Source organism: Myxine glutinosa, chromosome 1 (genome assembly GCF_964187855.1).
Source record: "Myxine glutinosa chromosome 1, kmMyxGlut1.1, whole genome shotgun sequence".
NCBI lineage: Eukaryota > Metazoa > Chordata > Myxini > Myxiniformes > Myxinidae > Myxine > Myxine glutinosa.
In genome coordinates, this window is record NC_136261.1 from 186,464,703 (window position 1) to 186,479,681 (window position 14,979).

At 42.9% G+C, this 14,979-nt stretch overlaps 1 protein-coding gene across 1 annotated transcript in view; it reads left to right on the forward strand.

Moving 5' to 3' along the window:
- Positions 1 to 1,219: 1,219 nt before the first annotated feature.
- The window catches only part of KCNK13 (potassium two pore domain channel subfamily K member 13), a 50,677-nt gene continuing 36,917 nt past the window's right edge, over positions 1,220 to 14,979 (forward strand). The window contains exon 1 of the mRNA XM_068125619.2: positions 1,220 to 1,577. Coding sequence (XP_067981720.2) covers positions 1,220 to 1,577 — 358 coding nt within the window. The remainder of the gene's footprint in view (positions 1,578 to 14,979) is intronic.

Consider the following 14,979-nt stretch of genomic DNA (forward strand, 5'->3'; position numbering starts at 1 on the left):
AGCAGAATTGTCAGTGTGGCTCATATAAACACCAAAATACGCTTTTATTTGTTCCGCATGAAAAGACGTGACAAGCTTTTTCCATTAGAAGACAATGTTATGTTTAAGATGCAAAGATGTTGAAAACGAAAGCGTTTGAGTCGACACCCTCTCGGTCATAGTCGTATTACACTCACATCTTTGTACCTATCAATCTGATAGAATTCATCACATCGCCTCGGTAGAGTCCAAAAACCAAAGCCCTGAAAAATAGCAAAAATTAAAATGCTATTTTTTTAATGAATAGCAAAAACATGAGATGGATGTTTTTGTTTTGATCGTTGTATTTTACGATCATGCCTTCCTTAATTGTGTCACAGGATAAACATCGGGTACATTTGCACCAAAAGGAACACCGGTAACGGAACATCAGAGGTTGATATCCACCAGGCGAACAGCAGTGTATGGAGGCACATCGTGTCCCTTCTGACACTGTTGTGGCGTGTCGTCATGGCAATGGGGGCGTGCTCGAGACCTATGGGCGTGGAGATCATCGAGTGAGGGGAGGATGTGCCAGGACTCCGCAGAAACTTCATCGCCTTGACATTCGGTCAGAATCTAACCACTGCCTAGAGCTTTTTGGGTTTCTGTCTCCTCGCTGTCCTCAAAAGTACAACAAGAGAAGGCTCGCAGGGAAGGAAGGATCGTGGCATCTGGGATGAATCTTCAAGTCAGTGGTCTGACATACGTTTGGTGGTACCAGGTGGAGAAAGAGCTGCTCCTGGATTCTGAGAGGATGGCGGATGCCTCTGAGAGAGGAGACTGAGTGCTCCTGGATTCGCGTGGCTTATTGGCCATTTCAGCACCATGGGCTGGACAGCACTCGAGACATATGTGAGGACGTAGATGAGGAGGTCTTAAGTGTCTCCTGCAAGCGAGACAATCACAAAGGAATGTAGGGTGAGAGCTTTCTCACCTGCTTTTCTAGGTTGTATCTGAGAAAAAGAAATTGGCATCGTTGGCACACCAGACATTTTAACATTGCCTCGTCCCATATGCCGAGGCTTGGTGGAACCAAGTTAAAATTACCGTGTCTTCAGGACGAAGAACATCCTCACCGGGTCCAAGACGCCGCTACTACGATTCGCAGTCTCTCTATGTCCCGACAAGTGTACCTCGCGCATGGGCTGCAGGTGAACACTCACCCCGTGTGCGCTTCGAGTGCACCATTTCTATGGCCATGAGCGGCACAGGAGGCTCTTGCTACTGCTGTTGCTGTTGCTGCTGCTATTCTGTGCTGGGAAGCGAAGACAACGTGCGATTCGCACTCCTCGCCCTCATCATTCTCGCATACTTGCTTGGGGGGGCTGCCGTGTTCTCCGCGTTGGAGCTCCCCACCGAGCTGGAGACCCGTCAGCGCTGGAGGTCCGTGGAAGCTGCATTCGCGGAGAGACACAACGTGAACCGCTCGGAAATCACCGCGTTTCTCCGGGCTTTCGAGCAGGCTGCACTCACGGGTGCGCACAGCGATGCACTCCGACCTCGCTGGGACTTTTCTGGAGCTTTGTACTTTGTAGGTACTGTGGTATCTACAATCGGTGGGTCTACCATTGTGCTGGCACACTTCTTTTTTTATCAACTTTCTTGACAAATAACTGATTTCCTTGCTTACTGGGAGAATGCATGGGGTAATATTTCTTAAAGACCTTCCTAAGTCTACCCTTCTCTGGGGAGGGTGGGCTCACGACCTTTTAAATGTACTCGGTTGTTATATAATCTTCTAGACCAGGAGCCAGTGGCCAAAATGTCACTTCAATTTTACCTTGCTTTCTGACAAAGCTTTGACTTTCTTCATGATAGCTTGAGCCTTAGTGGTCATCAACTGGGTGGCAGTACAAAAGTCGAGGTGAGCATAAAGTGACAGCAGCAGCATCTTTAACACTAAGGTAGGTGCATGACCATTTTCACTTTGTGTATACCTCAGTGTTGGAGGGGTACACCAATTTGCAGTCTAAGAATTTCAGTTGCAGGCTATTGGCTCAAAAATGTCTCATTTGCATTTCAAAACACCAAACAGTCAAATTCTGCACAATGTCTATTTTGTCCAAAATATACCAAGATAATTTTTTTAACCCTTTAACCAAATGAAATTGGGTTTTTTGCTATTGGGACATCAACTGGCATTACTCCTCGTCACTTTGAGCCATCTTACATCTCTTTGTAGGTGCAGGTATTGGTTTCCTAGCCAAACCATTTCCCTATACACCCAAAGCAATTCTAATTCTAATATACCATAAGCAGAAGTAGAACGACAATCGGTTGAGCACATACCTCCACCAGGCTGAACAGTTTACGTTTTGTAGCCCACCGGTAGGCTTGATCTGCATCCCGATCTTAACTAAAATCTAATCAGATTGTTCTTGTTACCTACGCAAATCATTCACCAAGTTTTGGCATAATCGGTCCACAACTGTTTGAAATATGCTGCTTACAGACAAACAGACAGGGGTGAAAGCATAACGTCTGTCCACCGTCAGTGGTGGAGGTAATTACAGACCGTCTGTCAGTGCTGCCAAAGCCGTTTCTTGGCAAGGGTTGCACTGAGTGGTTTGCCATTGCCTTCTTCTTTCTTCTTCAAATAACCAAATACATTCGAATGCTGATGACTCAACATTACATTCCTCTATGGTTTTCACATCTGCTCCATTTTCTCTTGCTCGTTTTATCATAACTACTTCTTTAAATTCGGATTTGGACCAGGATTTCTCATTTGGGCAAATGTAATCAAGTTACGCTTGATGCTTCTAAAACTCAATTTCTTGCCATCTCTCTCTCTAAAACTCCTCTCAACTTTCTAATCTCCTTTGAAGGCTCCACAATTTCACCACTCAATACAGTAAACATACTTGGTAGGTATTACTCTACCATCAAATCTATCTTGGTAACCTCACATTACACAAATAGCTAAGGCTGCCTCAAACAAACGAGGAGTCCTCTTCAGATGTTAAAGATTCTTCTCCCCTGAACAGTTGCTTCAACTATATAAAGCATTGATTTGTCCTTGTATAGAGTACTGCTCTCACATCTGGGGAGGTTAGAGCTCCACATACTTACTGGACACAATTGAATCCAAAGTAATCTCACATATCAACTCTCCCAATCTGACCTCAAAACACGACCTGCTCGAATTACGCCCCAAAATTGGCTCTTTCTCTTTTCTACAAATATTACTTCGGTTTCTGCTCCCAAGAACTTGCTGCTTGTGTACCTCCGCCATTAGTGAGACCACGGAATACTCGACAAGCCAATACATCGCATGATTATTGTGTGGCCATTGGCAACTCAAGAGTGTGCCGTTAAATCCTCGTTTCTTTCCCTTCACCGCTAAACTCTGAAATTATTTACCTTCTCATGTCTTCCCTAACAGTTATAAACTGCCCCTTTTCAAAAGGCAAGTTTTCCAGTTCCTCAAAAACTCTTACATTATTTTTAACCTTAAAAAAAAGTTGGGGAAAGAATTTGGGATTTGTTCCATATTGCCTGCAAAAAGCTTGCCTACTCTTCATGAAGGACACAACCATGTCACACCAGTTTTACACTTTCAAGGTCTTCGTATAAGAATGTAATCAGAATACACACTTTCAAAGTGACAAATAATGTTAAATGCACAGAACACAGAAAATGTGATCTTGTTAAGTGTAAAGTCTGACAGTGAAAATCCCTTTCATCGTCAGTTGATTGTGACTCATACTTTTCAGTGTCATCGACAGATACTTGTACATTAGCATAGACTCCATCACATTTTCAAGAATGAGTGCATGGCAAACCAACTTGCCTACAACTGCATCTTCCAACACAATCTTTCAGGCAGCTGCAGACAACCAGTTCAATTATTGTTTCTGGTGCGGATCGTTTTCACAGGAGTTCTGGTTGCAGGCTGCTTTTGTCATCTCGAAGCCACCCATTCCCAACAGAGGAAGGAGAGGATACAATGCATTCCGAGCATACTTCCATATGTGGCACTGCTAGTTTGCTCTTCCGATGTGTAGACTTGCAGCATCGTTAGTTGGAGGAAGTTTGGTGCTATCCAGGTTCTTCTTTGTGAAACGCGTGTAGCGGAAGGCATTCAAGTCTGATGATTTCTCTCCATAAAACAATCCCAAGTGAAGTTTGATTGCTTCCACACATTCCCCCTCAATTACAGATGGCTGTGATCCAAAGCCAGCCAAACATTTTAAGATGGCCAGATTGTCCCTCTAAGCTTGGAGTGCTTTTGTCTTTCCAATATCAGATAACCAACTCATAGAATCTCAACCAGAAAGAGCATCAAGAGCTGGCAGGAGGTCTCATACTCCTGAACCAAGATTAGCTACTGTGGTGTGAATGGGCACGAATCTCCTTTGCCTCTCTGTTGTGCGAAACTATAGCTCATCCAGGTTAAGGGAAGCAAAATGGTGGCAGCATAGTCATCATGAGAGAAAATGATCACTCATTTGTGCTCATCTGTACAGCTTTGAGAAAACTGTTCACAATGCACAAAAATTCAGCTATCAGCCTCTTCATGGTCACATTCATAAGTCTTCAATAATTGAATGGCCCAGACTCAGATAGGCCACCAAAAGTTTTAAATGATCCCTATGACAACAACTGAATCATGCCCAATAAATGAATTACATAAGATGACCTTTTCGTGGTAGGTGGGAATGCACTGGTAGACTGGCCTTCAATCTCAAGTTCTGCAGAAGGTCACTCTTTGTGGGTACCCCTGCCACTGAAGGTTATGTTTTCATCCCTATTTGTTTGCTACATTCAAAATCAAAGATTCACAAGCATATAGGTTGGTCTGGACTGTTATTCTGTGTGTGTGGTTCTTGTCTACAGGTCTGATCTTCACAAAACTTAATCACCTGTCCTACAAGAGGTAGTGACAAGCTGGAAGCCTATTGTTTTGGAGGTCAATAGGTTAAAGTCAGATAAATTCCAAATTTACATGCGATTATGCTATACCAGTGAGATACGTGTGCGATGCACGGGTGGGAGGCCAGAAGCAAACAGGCAATGCAGAAACGGCGAATGCTAAAGCATGAAACCAATAAATTCCACATTCCTGTAGCACCTTCAGTCGCACATCATGGACAGCAAGTTGCACATCATGGACATCAGACATGGACAGCAAGTTCGTGAATGACTTCCATGAAAAACGTACCCATTCGCAAACAAACGGGTACATTCACGCATAGAAACATCAATCATGGGCCCGTGGCGAATCTGCCTATGGCGATCCACGAAGTTCACGTTCAGAAAGTAGAAACCATCACGGCATGTCGTCATTCACTTGAACTCGATATCTCTTTTTTCATTCCAAACAACATATCTCCAATCACAAATTAATCACAAAAAGAAACTTTTAACAACATTGTTAATGTTTCCTTCATTGTAAAAAGTACCAAATCAACAGTTAAAAGGATTTTGAGCTGATAGCTGTTACAGCCTTGGCAAGATCAATGGGGACAGCGATCTGTTAGCTTATACACCGCCCAAATAGCTATGTGGAATTCTCTCATGTAGAGATTCAACCTGTGTCCTTATAAACTACCCATGGATATCCGTGTCCTTATAAACTACCCGTGTCCTATATAAACTGTCCTACGTTTGAACTTTCGCCGAGGTCATTATTTACTTTTAATGATGTTTATATACGAATTGAAAAGAAGATAATTGGTTTTGGGTCATCCTTTCCACATATCGTGGGATTGTGAGTTGGAGAAACGGCCGTGATGGCGGGGAGGGGGGTGGAATTCTCTCAAGCAGGGATTCAACCCATGTCCTTGTAAAAGGTCTTTATCCAATTTCACCAAGTCCGATCGAGTCCCTGCATCGTCACAATGAGAACAATGAACGTTATGCGAACGCGAATGTTATGCGGGAGTCCAAACCTGAGAATGCTGGAGACTAAAGCTGAAATTGGGAAAACTAAATAGCCTATTTTACTCCTGGAGATCCCAGGATTATCCACCCAAAATATCTTTGCGATCGGTTCAGCAGTTTTTACGGTACCTTCGAACAGACAGACAGAGACAGACAGACAGACGGACATTTGGTGAATTATAGTAGGATATATATATATCCTACTATAATTATATAAACATATATAACCAACATATATAAAAGACAATGTCTGTGTGTCGTTAAGTGGAAAGGGGGCCTGAGATTTGGAGGAACCAAGTGGAAGGCAGCCTGAGATTTGGAGGACTCGAGTGGAAGGGGGCCTGAGATTTGGAGGACCCGAGTGGAAAGGGCCTGAGATTTGGCAGACCCAAGTGGAAGGGGGGCCTGGGAAGGTAGAAGAGCTGTGGTGGTGACACTTGCATGGGTCTTGATTTGCACATATGCATGCACGATTATGGTCAATAGATGTTTGGCTTTGTTTTTGGTTTAGCTTGTTTTGTTTTGCACGATATCATATGCTGTGTATTGTATGCACACATATTTTTATGCATTATATACACATACAATATATATGGTGGTCCAGAAACCCTGGGCACATTTTGAAGAACGATACCACAACAAACAACTAAGTTTATTATTGCTCTTTGGTGCAAAACAAAACATGATTACTCGTAAATGGATGTGACCGCTTCAACATGCACAGGCATCACGTGATACGCAACAGGGTGAGGTGCATCACGTGATATGGATCGGGGTGAGCTTCGCTCACTGTGCTTCACGCGTTTGTCTTTGCATTAGTTCAGTTCATTGTGAATTAGATGCCCTAATGTGACGGAAGATATCATGAGACAGAAAATTCACGCTGTATGCTTGTATTATGTGCTGGAAATTCGGCTGAAGTTCACAGATAACTTGTCAAAGAATGTGGCACCGACGCAATTGACAGAAGAACCATTGGCAGAATAAACAAGCAGTTTGATGAAGCCGGCAGCATTCTTCCAAAACAGTCACCAGGTAGGTCTCGTACTGTTCGAACTGAGGAAAGTAGAGCAGTCATTCAACAACAACTTGACAGTAACACACTATTATCAACTCGTCGTTTATTAAACATCACCAACATAAGCCGATCATCGATTTGAAGAATTACAAAAGGCCTTAATGCAAAACCATACATACACAGATTAATTCACCAACTATCTCAGGGTGATTTTGACAGGCGCAATGAGGCATGTGAGATTTTGCTTGGGTTAATGGATATGGACAATGATTTGCAGAACAGGATCTTGTGGTCAGATGAATCCAAGTTTACTTTATCTGGTTCTGTGAATTGACATAATAGCGTGATATGGGCAGCAGACAACCCACGATTTACTGTTGAGCACAACGTCCAGTATCAAGCTAGTGTGTCCATCTGGGCAGGCATTTCTTCTGGAGGCATTGTTGGACCAATATTTTTTGAAGAAAATGTAAATGCTGTAAATTATCTTCTAATGTTTGAGCAGCATGTATTTCCACTCAATGATGGCCAAATGTGGTTCATGTATGATGGTGCGCCTGCTCATTAAGCTGCCAGTGTACGCCAGCCCCTTGATTTGAACTTTACAGACAAATGGATTGGCCGTCGTGTTCCGGTTGAATGGCCACTTTCTGTAGTTACATAATAGGTGAGTTCACAAATCTTGTGATTTAACACCCTGTGATTTCTTCCTTTGGGGTTTCCTCAAACACAAAGTGTATGCGAGGAATCATACGACCCTTCGAGACTAGAAACAATTCATTCGTAATGAGACTGCTGCCTTAACGACTGAGACATGCAAGAACTGCGTGTCAGAGTATTTCGTCATGGCTACAGCTTTGAGGGAAAGCAGTTTGAACATCTGAATTGATCTGTTCCATGTACAGTCACGTGAAAAAGTAAGTGCACCCCATGTAAAGTTTTGACTTTTTCAACATATTTCAACATACAGCTATTTGATCTTCATTTCAACAATATTGATAGATAAAGGTGATATAATATAACAAATATCATGAAACATTTACATTTTGTAGTCCATTGTATAATTTAAATAAACATAAATGCAAATTTCGCATGTGGAAAAAGTAAGTACACCCCTACATTTATCACAACTTCAAATACCTAAAATTAGAATCAGGTGTGCCAGCTCAGGTGCAAATGATTAGAACATCGTTAGAGAGGATATTGGAGGAATCTGTCTTATTTAAACCTCAGACATTTAGTTTGGTTTGCTCTTTGTTGTTGAAGTGTGTGGCATCACCATGCCTAGATCAAAAGAGCTCTCTGAGGCCTTCAGAAAGAAGGTTATGGATGTCTACGAGTCTGGGAAGGGATTTAAAAAGATCTACAAACAATTTGAAATCAATCATTCGACTGTCGGGAAGATCATCTACAAGTGGAGAAGATTCCAAACAACTGCCAACTTGTTCAGGCCAGGCCGCCCCAGCAAGTTCAGCCCGAGAGCAGACCGCAAGATGCTGAAAGAAGTCTCTAAGGACCCCAGAATGTCATCACTGGACCTACAGGTAGCTCTTGCCACTGTTGATGTCAAAGTGCACGAGTCTACCATTAGATAGAGGCTGCACAAATTTGATGTACATGGGAGGTGTGCCAGGAGGAAACCTTTGCTGTCCAGAAAGAACATCAGGGCAAGACTAAAGTTTGCCAATTAACACCTAGGCAAAGACCAGCACTTCTGGAACAATGTGCTCTGGACAGATGAGTCAAAAGTAGAGCTATTTGGCCACAGTACCAGAAGACATGTTTGGCGAAAACCAAAGACAGCATTTGACCACAAGAACCTGATACCAACTGTAAAGCATGGTGGTGGGAATATTATGGTTTGGGGCAGCTTTGCTGCATCAGGGCCTGGGCAGCTCACCATCATAGAATCCATGATGAATTCTTCATTGTACCAAAGGGTGCTTGAGGATAATGTGAGGCCATCTGTCGGAAAGTTGAAGCTCAACTGAAGGTGGACCTTGCAACATGACAATGACCCTAAACGTACCAGTAAATCCACCAAGGGATGGCTGAAAAGAAAGAAATGGAGGGTTCTGGAATGGCCAAGTCAAAGCCTGGATCTAAATTCCATCGAGATGTTGTGGGGGGATTTGAAACGAGCTGTGCATGCAAGAAACCCCTCAAACATCGCACAGCTGAAAGAATTCTGCATGGAGGAGTGGGAAAAATATTTCTCCCAGTCGATGTCAGAGACTGGTAGACAGTTATAAGAAACGCCTACTTGAGGTTGTTTCTGCCAAAGGGGGCAATACCACCTATTAGAGCCAAGGGTGTACTTACTTTTTCCACATGCGAAATTTGCATTTATGTTTATTTAAATTATACAATGGACTATAAAATGTAAATGTTTCATGATATTTGTTATATTATATCACCTTTATCTATCAATATTGTTGAAATGAAGATCAAATAGCTGTATGTTGAAATATGTTGAAAAAGTCAAAACTTTACATGGGGTGTACTTACTTTTTCACGTGACTGTATATTAGACTGATTAGACTGTTTAACGAGTAATCATGTTTTGTTTTGCACCAAAGAACAATAATAAACTTAGTTGTTTGTTGCAGGTATCGTTCTTCAAAATGTGCCCAGGGTTTCTGGACCACTCTGTATATTAGTCGTGGCCAAAAATATTGGCACCCTTGCGCTTTTTTTCAAATAATGCACCATTCCTTCCAGAAAATTGTTGAAATTTTAAAATATTTTGGTATCCACATATGTATTTCTTTTATTTGCAATGGAACAAAACAAAAAAAAAGCTGAAAAATTACTAAATCTTAGCTTATTCCACACAGTAATCCTAAAATTCCCAGACAATATTATTGGCAACTTTTAGAAGTTGTGAGAAATAATTAGATTTCAAGCAGGTGATTCTCCTTTACTTTGGAATTCCTTTTATATATAGATTCCACACTCCATTTGAAACGATGTTTTTTCTTTGTTTTTTTTTGTAAACAAAATCGAGGCTCGTGTTAGAGCTAACATTAATCACAAAAAAAAAACGGACACATAAAACAAATAATAAAGGGAGCGGGAGACAAGATAGAGAGAGAAAGGGAAGCACACAAGTACAACAGTAGAGAACAGGGACATCGGGAGATCTGTGGGAGGGAGAGGGCTTGGCGGAGGAAGCATGGGAATGGGGGGGGGGGGGTGGGGAGGAGTGGGAGAATTATAAAACACATGGACACAGCTAGGACTTCCAGGAAAGAAGTTGGTATTTTAAGAAAGTGGATCTGGGATGAATTAACGTGGGAAGAAAAGATCAAGGTTTTGGATGGGGGAAGATAAGAGATGGTGGTGAACAGCTGTTTTGAAAGACCTGGAGGGAGGAGAGGGATTAAAGAGAGTGAGGGAGTTTGTTCTAGAGGCAGGAGAAAAGAGGAATGAAAGAGTGAAGGTGAGCAGAGGGTCTTGATTTTCGCAGTTTCACCAGAAGAGGGTTGCTGGCAGATCTCGTGAGACCTGTAGGAATATTTGGGGGACAGAGCACAGACAGAGCTGGGGGAGCTCGGCTGGAGAGGAGTCGGTGGAAGACAGAAAGACCACCAACCTGCCTGCAGTGAGTGAGTGAAAGGCTCTCGGAGTTAGCTTCATCGGGAGAGATTCCGATGATTCTGAAAGCTTTGTTTCTACAGCGTGAACCCGAGCTAGGTGTGAGGTAGGAGCACCAGCCCAGAAGGGAGAGCAGTATTCCATTGAGCTGCGGATGAAGGCCTGGTATGTGGTGAGGAGCTCAGGTGTGCTAAGGAAGGACTTCGCATGACGGAGGATGCCCAGTCAGCGACTGACTTCGGAGGCCAGCTTGGAAATGTGGTTTTCCCAGGAAAGATCATGGCAGATAGTGAGACCCAAAAGCTTGAGTGACAGAACTTCTTGGAGAGCATTGTTGAGAAAGCAGATCGGAGGGTTGTCCAGTTAGTCTTTTTGGAGAGACATCTTGAGAGTGTGAGATTTGTCAGGATTGAAAGACATGTTCCACTTGTTTGACCAGTCTGGTTTTCTTCCAGGTCTGCAGAGAGTGAGGAGGTTGCAGACTGCCGATCTGAGGGATGACGTATGGAGCGGCAGAGATTGGAGTCATCAGCAAAGAGCTAGAGAGGATTTTCCAGAGGGTCGGAGAGATCATTCATTAAGAACAGAAAAGCACAGGGCCCAGCACACTGCCTTGGGGAACTCCAGTCTGAACAGGAAGGGGAGATGAGATAAATCCATTCAGGGCCACACGTTGACTACGACCAGAGAGGAAGTCCATAAGCCATGCATGGAGATTTCCATGGATACCATAGGAGGAGAGTTTGGTGAACAGGGCTGGGTGCCAGACCGTATCAAAGGCACGTGATATGTCAAGGGAGACAGCTCTGATTTCCTGTTTGGCATTGAGGACTTCCATCCATTGTTGAGACAGCAGAAGCAGCATGCCCAGAGTGGAGTGACCTGGTCTGAATCCAAATTGATGATCCGAGATCAAGCCATTGGAGATGATGAAGGATTTGATATCAGAAGCGATGATTGATTCCATGACCTTGCTGATGATTGGGAGCAGGCTGATTGGTTTGTCATTGCAAGGATCTGTTTTACATATTTTTTGTGTAAAGCGGTAATGTTGGCTGATTTCCAAGCAGATGGCAGATGACCTTGAGCAAAAGAGAGGGTGAAGAGAACAGAGAGAGGGTGAGATAGAGGTGCAGGATTTTAGGACCCGTGGGCTGATGCTGTCTGGTCCAGTTGCAGAATCAGAGTCGAGGTTTGACAAAAACTTCTCCACCTTGGCAGGAGAGAAGGACACGGAGTCCAGGAGCAGTTGGGTTCGACTGGGTAAGGTGGGTACAGAGAGAGATGTGTTCGGGACACAATATTTTGAGGCAAACACAGAGTTGAAGCATTCGGCTTTTTCATGTGCGGTGTCAGCTGTGTAGCCATTTGAGGTAAGGGAGGGGATGGAAATGGAACAAACACCAGAAACAGATTTGACCAGATGCAACCAGGATTTGGAGGAGGGAGACAGCTTTGACAGTTCAGTCTTGAGACCAGAGAGATATTGTTTCCTGGCATCTCTGAGGGTAGACACACACATGTTCCAAGCTTTGTGAAAGGAACTGAGATTGCCTTCAGTTGGATTAGCCTTCCATGAGTTGAAGGCAAGTTGTTTCAGGGCAACTGCCTCATCACAAGTTTCAGTGTACCATGGACGGGAGGAAGGGTAAGACAACTGAAAACGAGATGGGAGAAATCTGTGCATGAGAGAGAGCAGTTTACTTTGGAAGAATTCCAATGAAAAGTTGATGTCAGAGGCAGTAGAGATGGGAGACCAGTCCAGATGTACCAGGGGTATACTTACTTTTTCCACATGTGAAATTTGCATAATTTATGTTTATTTAAATTATGCAATGGACTACAAAATGTAAATGTTTCATGATATTTGTTATATTATATCACCTTTATCTATCAATATTGTTGAAATGAAGATCAAATAGCTGTATGTTGAAATATGTTGAAAAAGTCAAAACTTTACATGGGGTGTACTTACTTTTTCACATGACTGTATATTCTATGGTATCTCTCTATTTCACATGTGTTTGTCTATCTATCTGTTTATTCATTTTGCCTATGTGTGTCTATCTATCTCTTTATCCATTTTGCCTATTTGCGTCTATCTATTTTGCATACGAGTGCCTGTCTATCTATCTATCAGTTTCACCTACGTGTGTCTGTCTATCTATCCATTTTAGTCTGTCTATCTATCAATTTCGCCTATGTGTGTCTTTCTATTTTGCGCACGAGTGTCTGTCTATCTATTCATCAGTTTCACCCATGTGTGTCTGTCTATCTTTCAGTTTCACCTATGTGCGTCTGTCTATCTATCTATAAGTTTCGGCTATGTGTGTCTGTCTATCTAGCTGTCAGTTTCGCCTATGTGGGTCTGTCTATCTATCTATAAGTTTAGACTGTGTGTGTCTGTCTATCTAGCTGTCAGTTTCACCTATGTGTCTGTCTATCCATCTATCAGTTTCACCTATGTGTGTTTCTCCATCTTTCTGTCTATCCATTTCGCCTAACGTCAAAAAATACCTAGTTTTTTTTTACCTCTTGTCGACCTGAAATTTTGCCCAAATGTAGTTTAAAATTACTGAGAAAGAATTCATAACGCATAAGTGAATAAAGTTGCACATTAATTAGTTATGCAAATTAGAAAAGAATATTCAAAAATATATCGCCACCTTGTGTTCATTATTGTATCGCTGTTTCGTACTCGGAATTCTGTATTTGCAGACTTTTTGATCTTCAGTTTATTTATAGACTTGGCATTTAATATGGAATATTTTTTTTTCTTGACTTGGGGTTACTTTCTGAACTCAGTATATCAATCTGGTGAGTTTCTTTTACCCTTCGGTGATGTCTTTGTTGAAAGAACCATGTCACTGATTGTCTTTCGCAGCAAGAAGTCAATAACAGGATTATATCACAGGTGGCATGGCAAAATGTAAGGACAGGTACATTTGACGATTGGCTTCCCAATCAGGTATATAAGGGTTGTTGCGTTCTGTATTAGTGGGAAACAACTGCTGCACATCTACAAAAGTTATTGCCGCTTCCTCTGGAGATGGTCCGTCAACTTGACAATGCTGTTTGTCATGGAGTGGTGGCTTTACGAAATTCTGGCATGAAACAGCGTGCTATTGCTCGGCAGTATGGCATCACTCAAGGGCAGGTGTCAAAGATCCTGAAACGAAATGCTCAGAGGGGTGTCCCTACTCCAATACCGAGGCCAGGACGTCTACGCAGAACCACAAGGAGAGATGATCGCCAGCTGCACCGGTTAGTCCGCAATGGCCGTACCAAGTCAGCTAATCGGTTTAGGGCTGAGTGGCAGCAACTGACAAATGTGCCTGTATCCAGAAGGCTAGTCAACCAACGACTGGTTCAAGCAGGCTATCGTGCCAGGCGTCCCCTGAGAAAGCCACGCCTGACCAGACAACACAGCCAGCGCCGATTGCAGTGGGCCAGAGCACCGTCAATGGCAGCCAGGACACTGGAATCACGTGACCTTCAGTGACGAGTCTAGATTTCTGGTCTATCGTCAAGATGGCCGCGTCCGAGTGCGCAGACAAGTGCAAGAAGCCCACAACGAAGATTGTATAGTGCCAAGAGTCCAAGCTGGTGGTGGTGGGGTGACTGTTTGGGCTGCTTTTCATGCAGGGGAAAAACTGACTGGTTGTTCTGAATGGAAACCTGAACCAGTTCAAGTACAGGGCCATTCTGGAAGAAACATTGCTTCCATTTGCTCATGCAGCCTTTCGAGGAAACTTTGTCTTCCAAGATGACAATGCATGGCCTCATCGTGCTCGCATGATCCAACACTTTCTTGCTGACCATGGTGTAGAGCATATGGAGTGACCTGCCATGTCCCCGGATATGAATCCGATAGAGAACTTGTGGGGAGAATTAACGCGTCAAATCGACAACTTGGACCAGCAGCCTACCTCTGTGCGTGAATTGCAGCAGACTATTGTCACTGCATGGCAAGCGATTCCTGTCCAAACCTTGGCAAATCTCGTGAACAGCATGCCTCAACGTGTACCTGCTCTCCTGAATGCTCGTGGGGGTTACACGAAGTACTGAACTGTAATTTTACTGTCAGTAATCCCAATCATAATTTAGCTTTTGTTTTTGTTGAAATTTTTTTTGGCTAATGTGCAAAATAAAGAGATACTTCTGGAAAACGTACAGAAGTTTAACACAGTACTGTCCGTGAATTGAGTTCGATATCAGTTTACATCACTTTCAAGGATCAATTTATTTGCTTCAAAATGTCAAATGTGGTTTTTGTTTCTTTTAAAGGTCACATTAACAAAATCTAGAATAATTTCAACATAATTCCAATGAACTTTTGGTTCTAAGTCAACTTGAAAAGTAAGTTCACCCCCACAAAAAAAATATTCCATATTAAATGCCAAGTCTGTAGATAAGGAGATTGATGGAGGTTACACACACACACACACACACACACA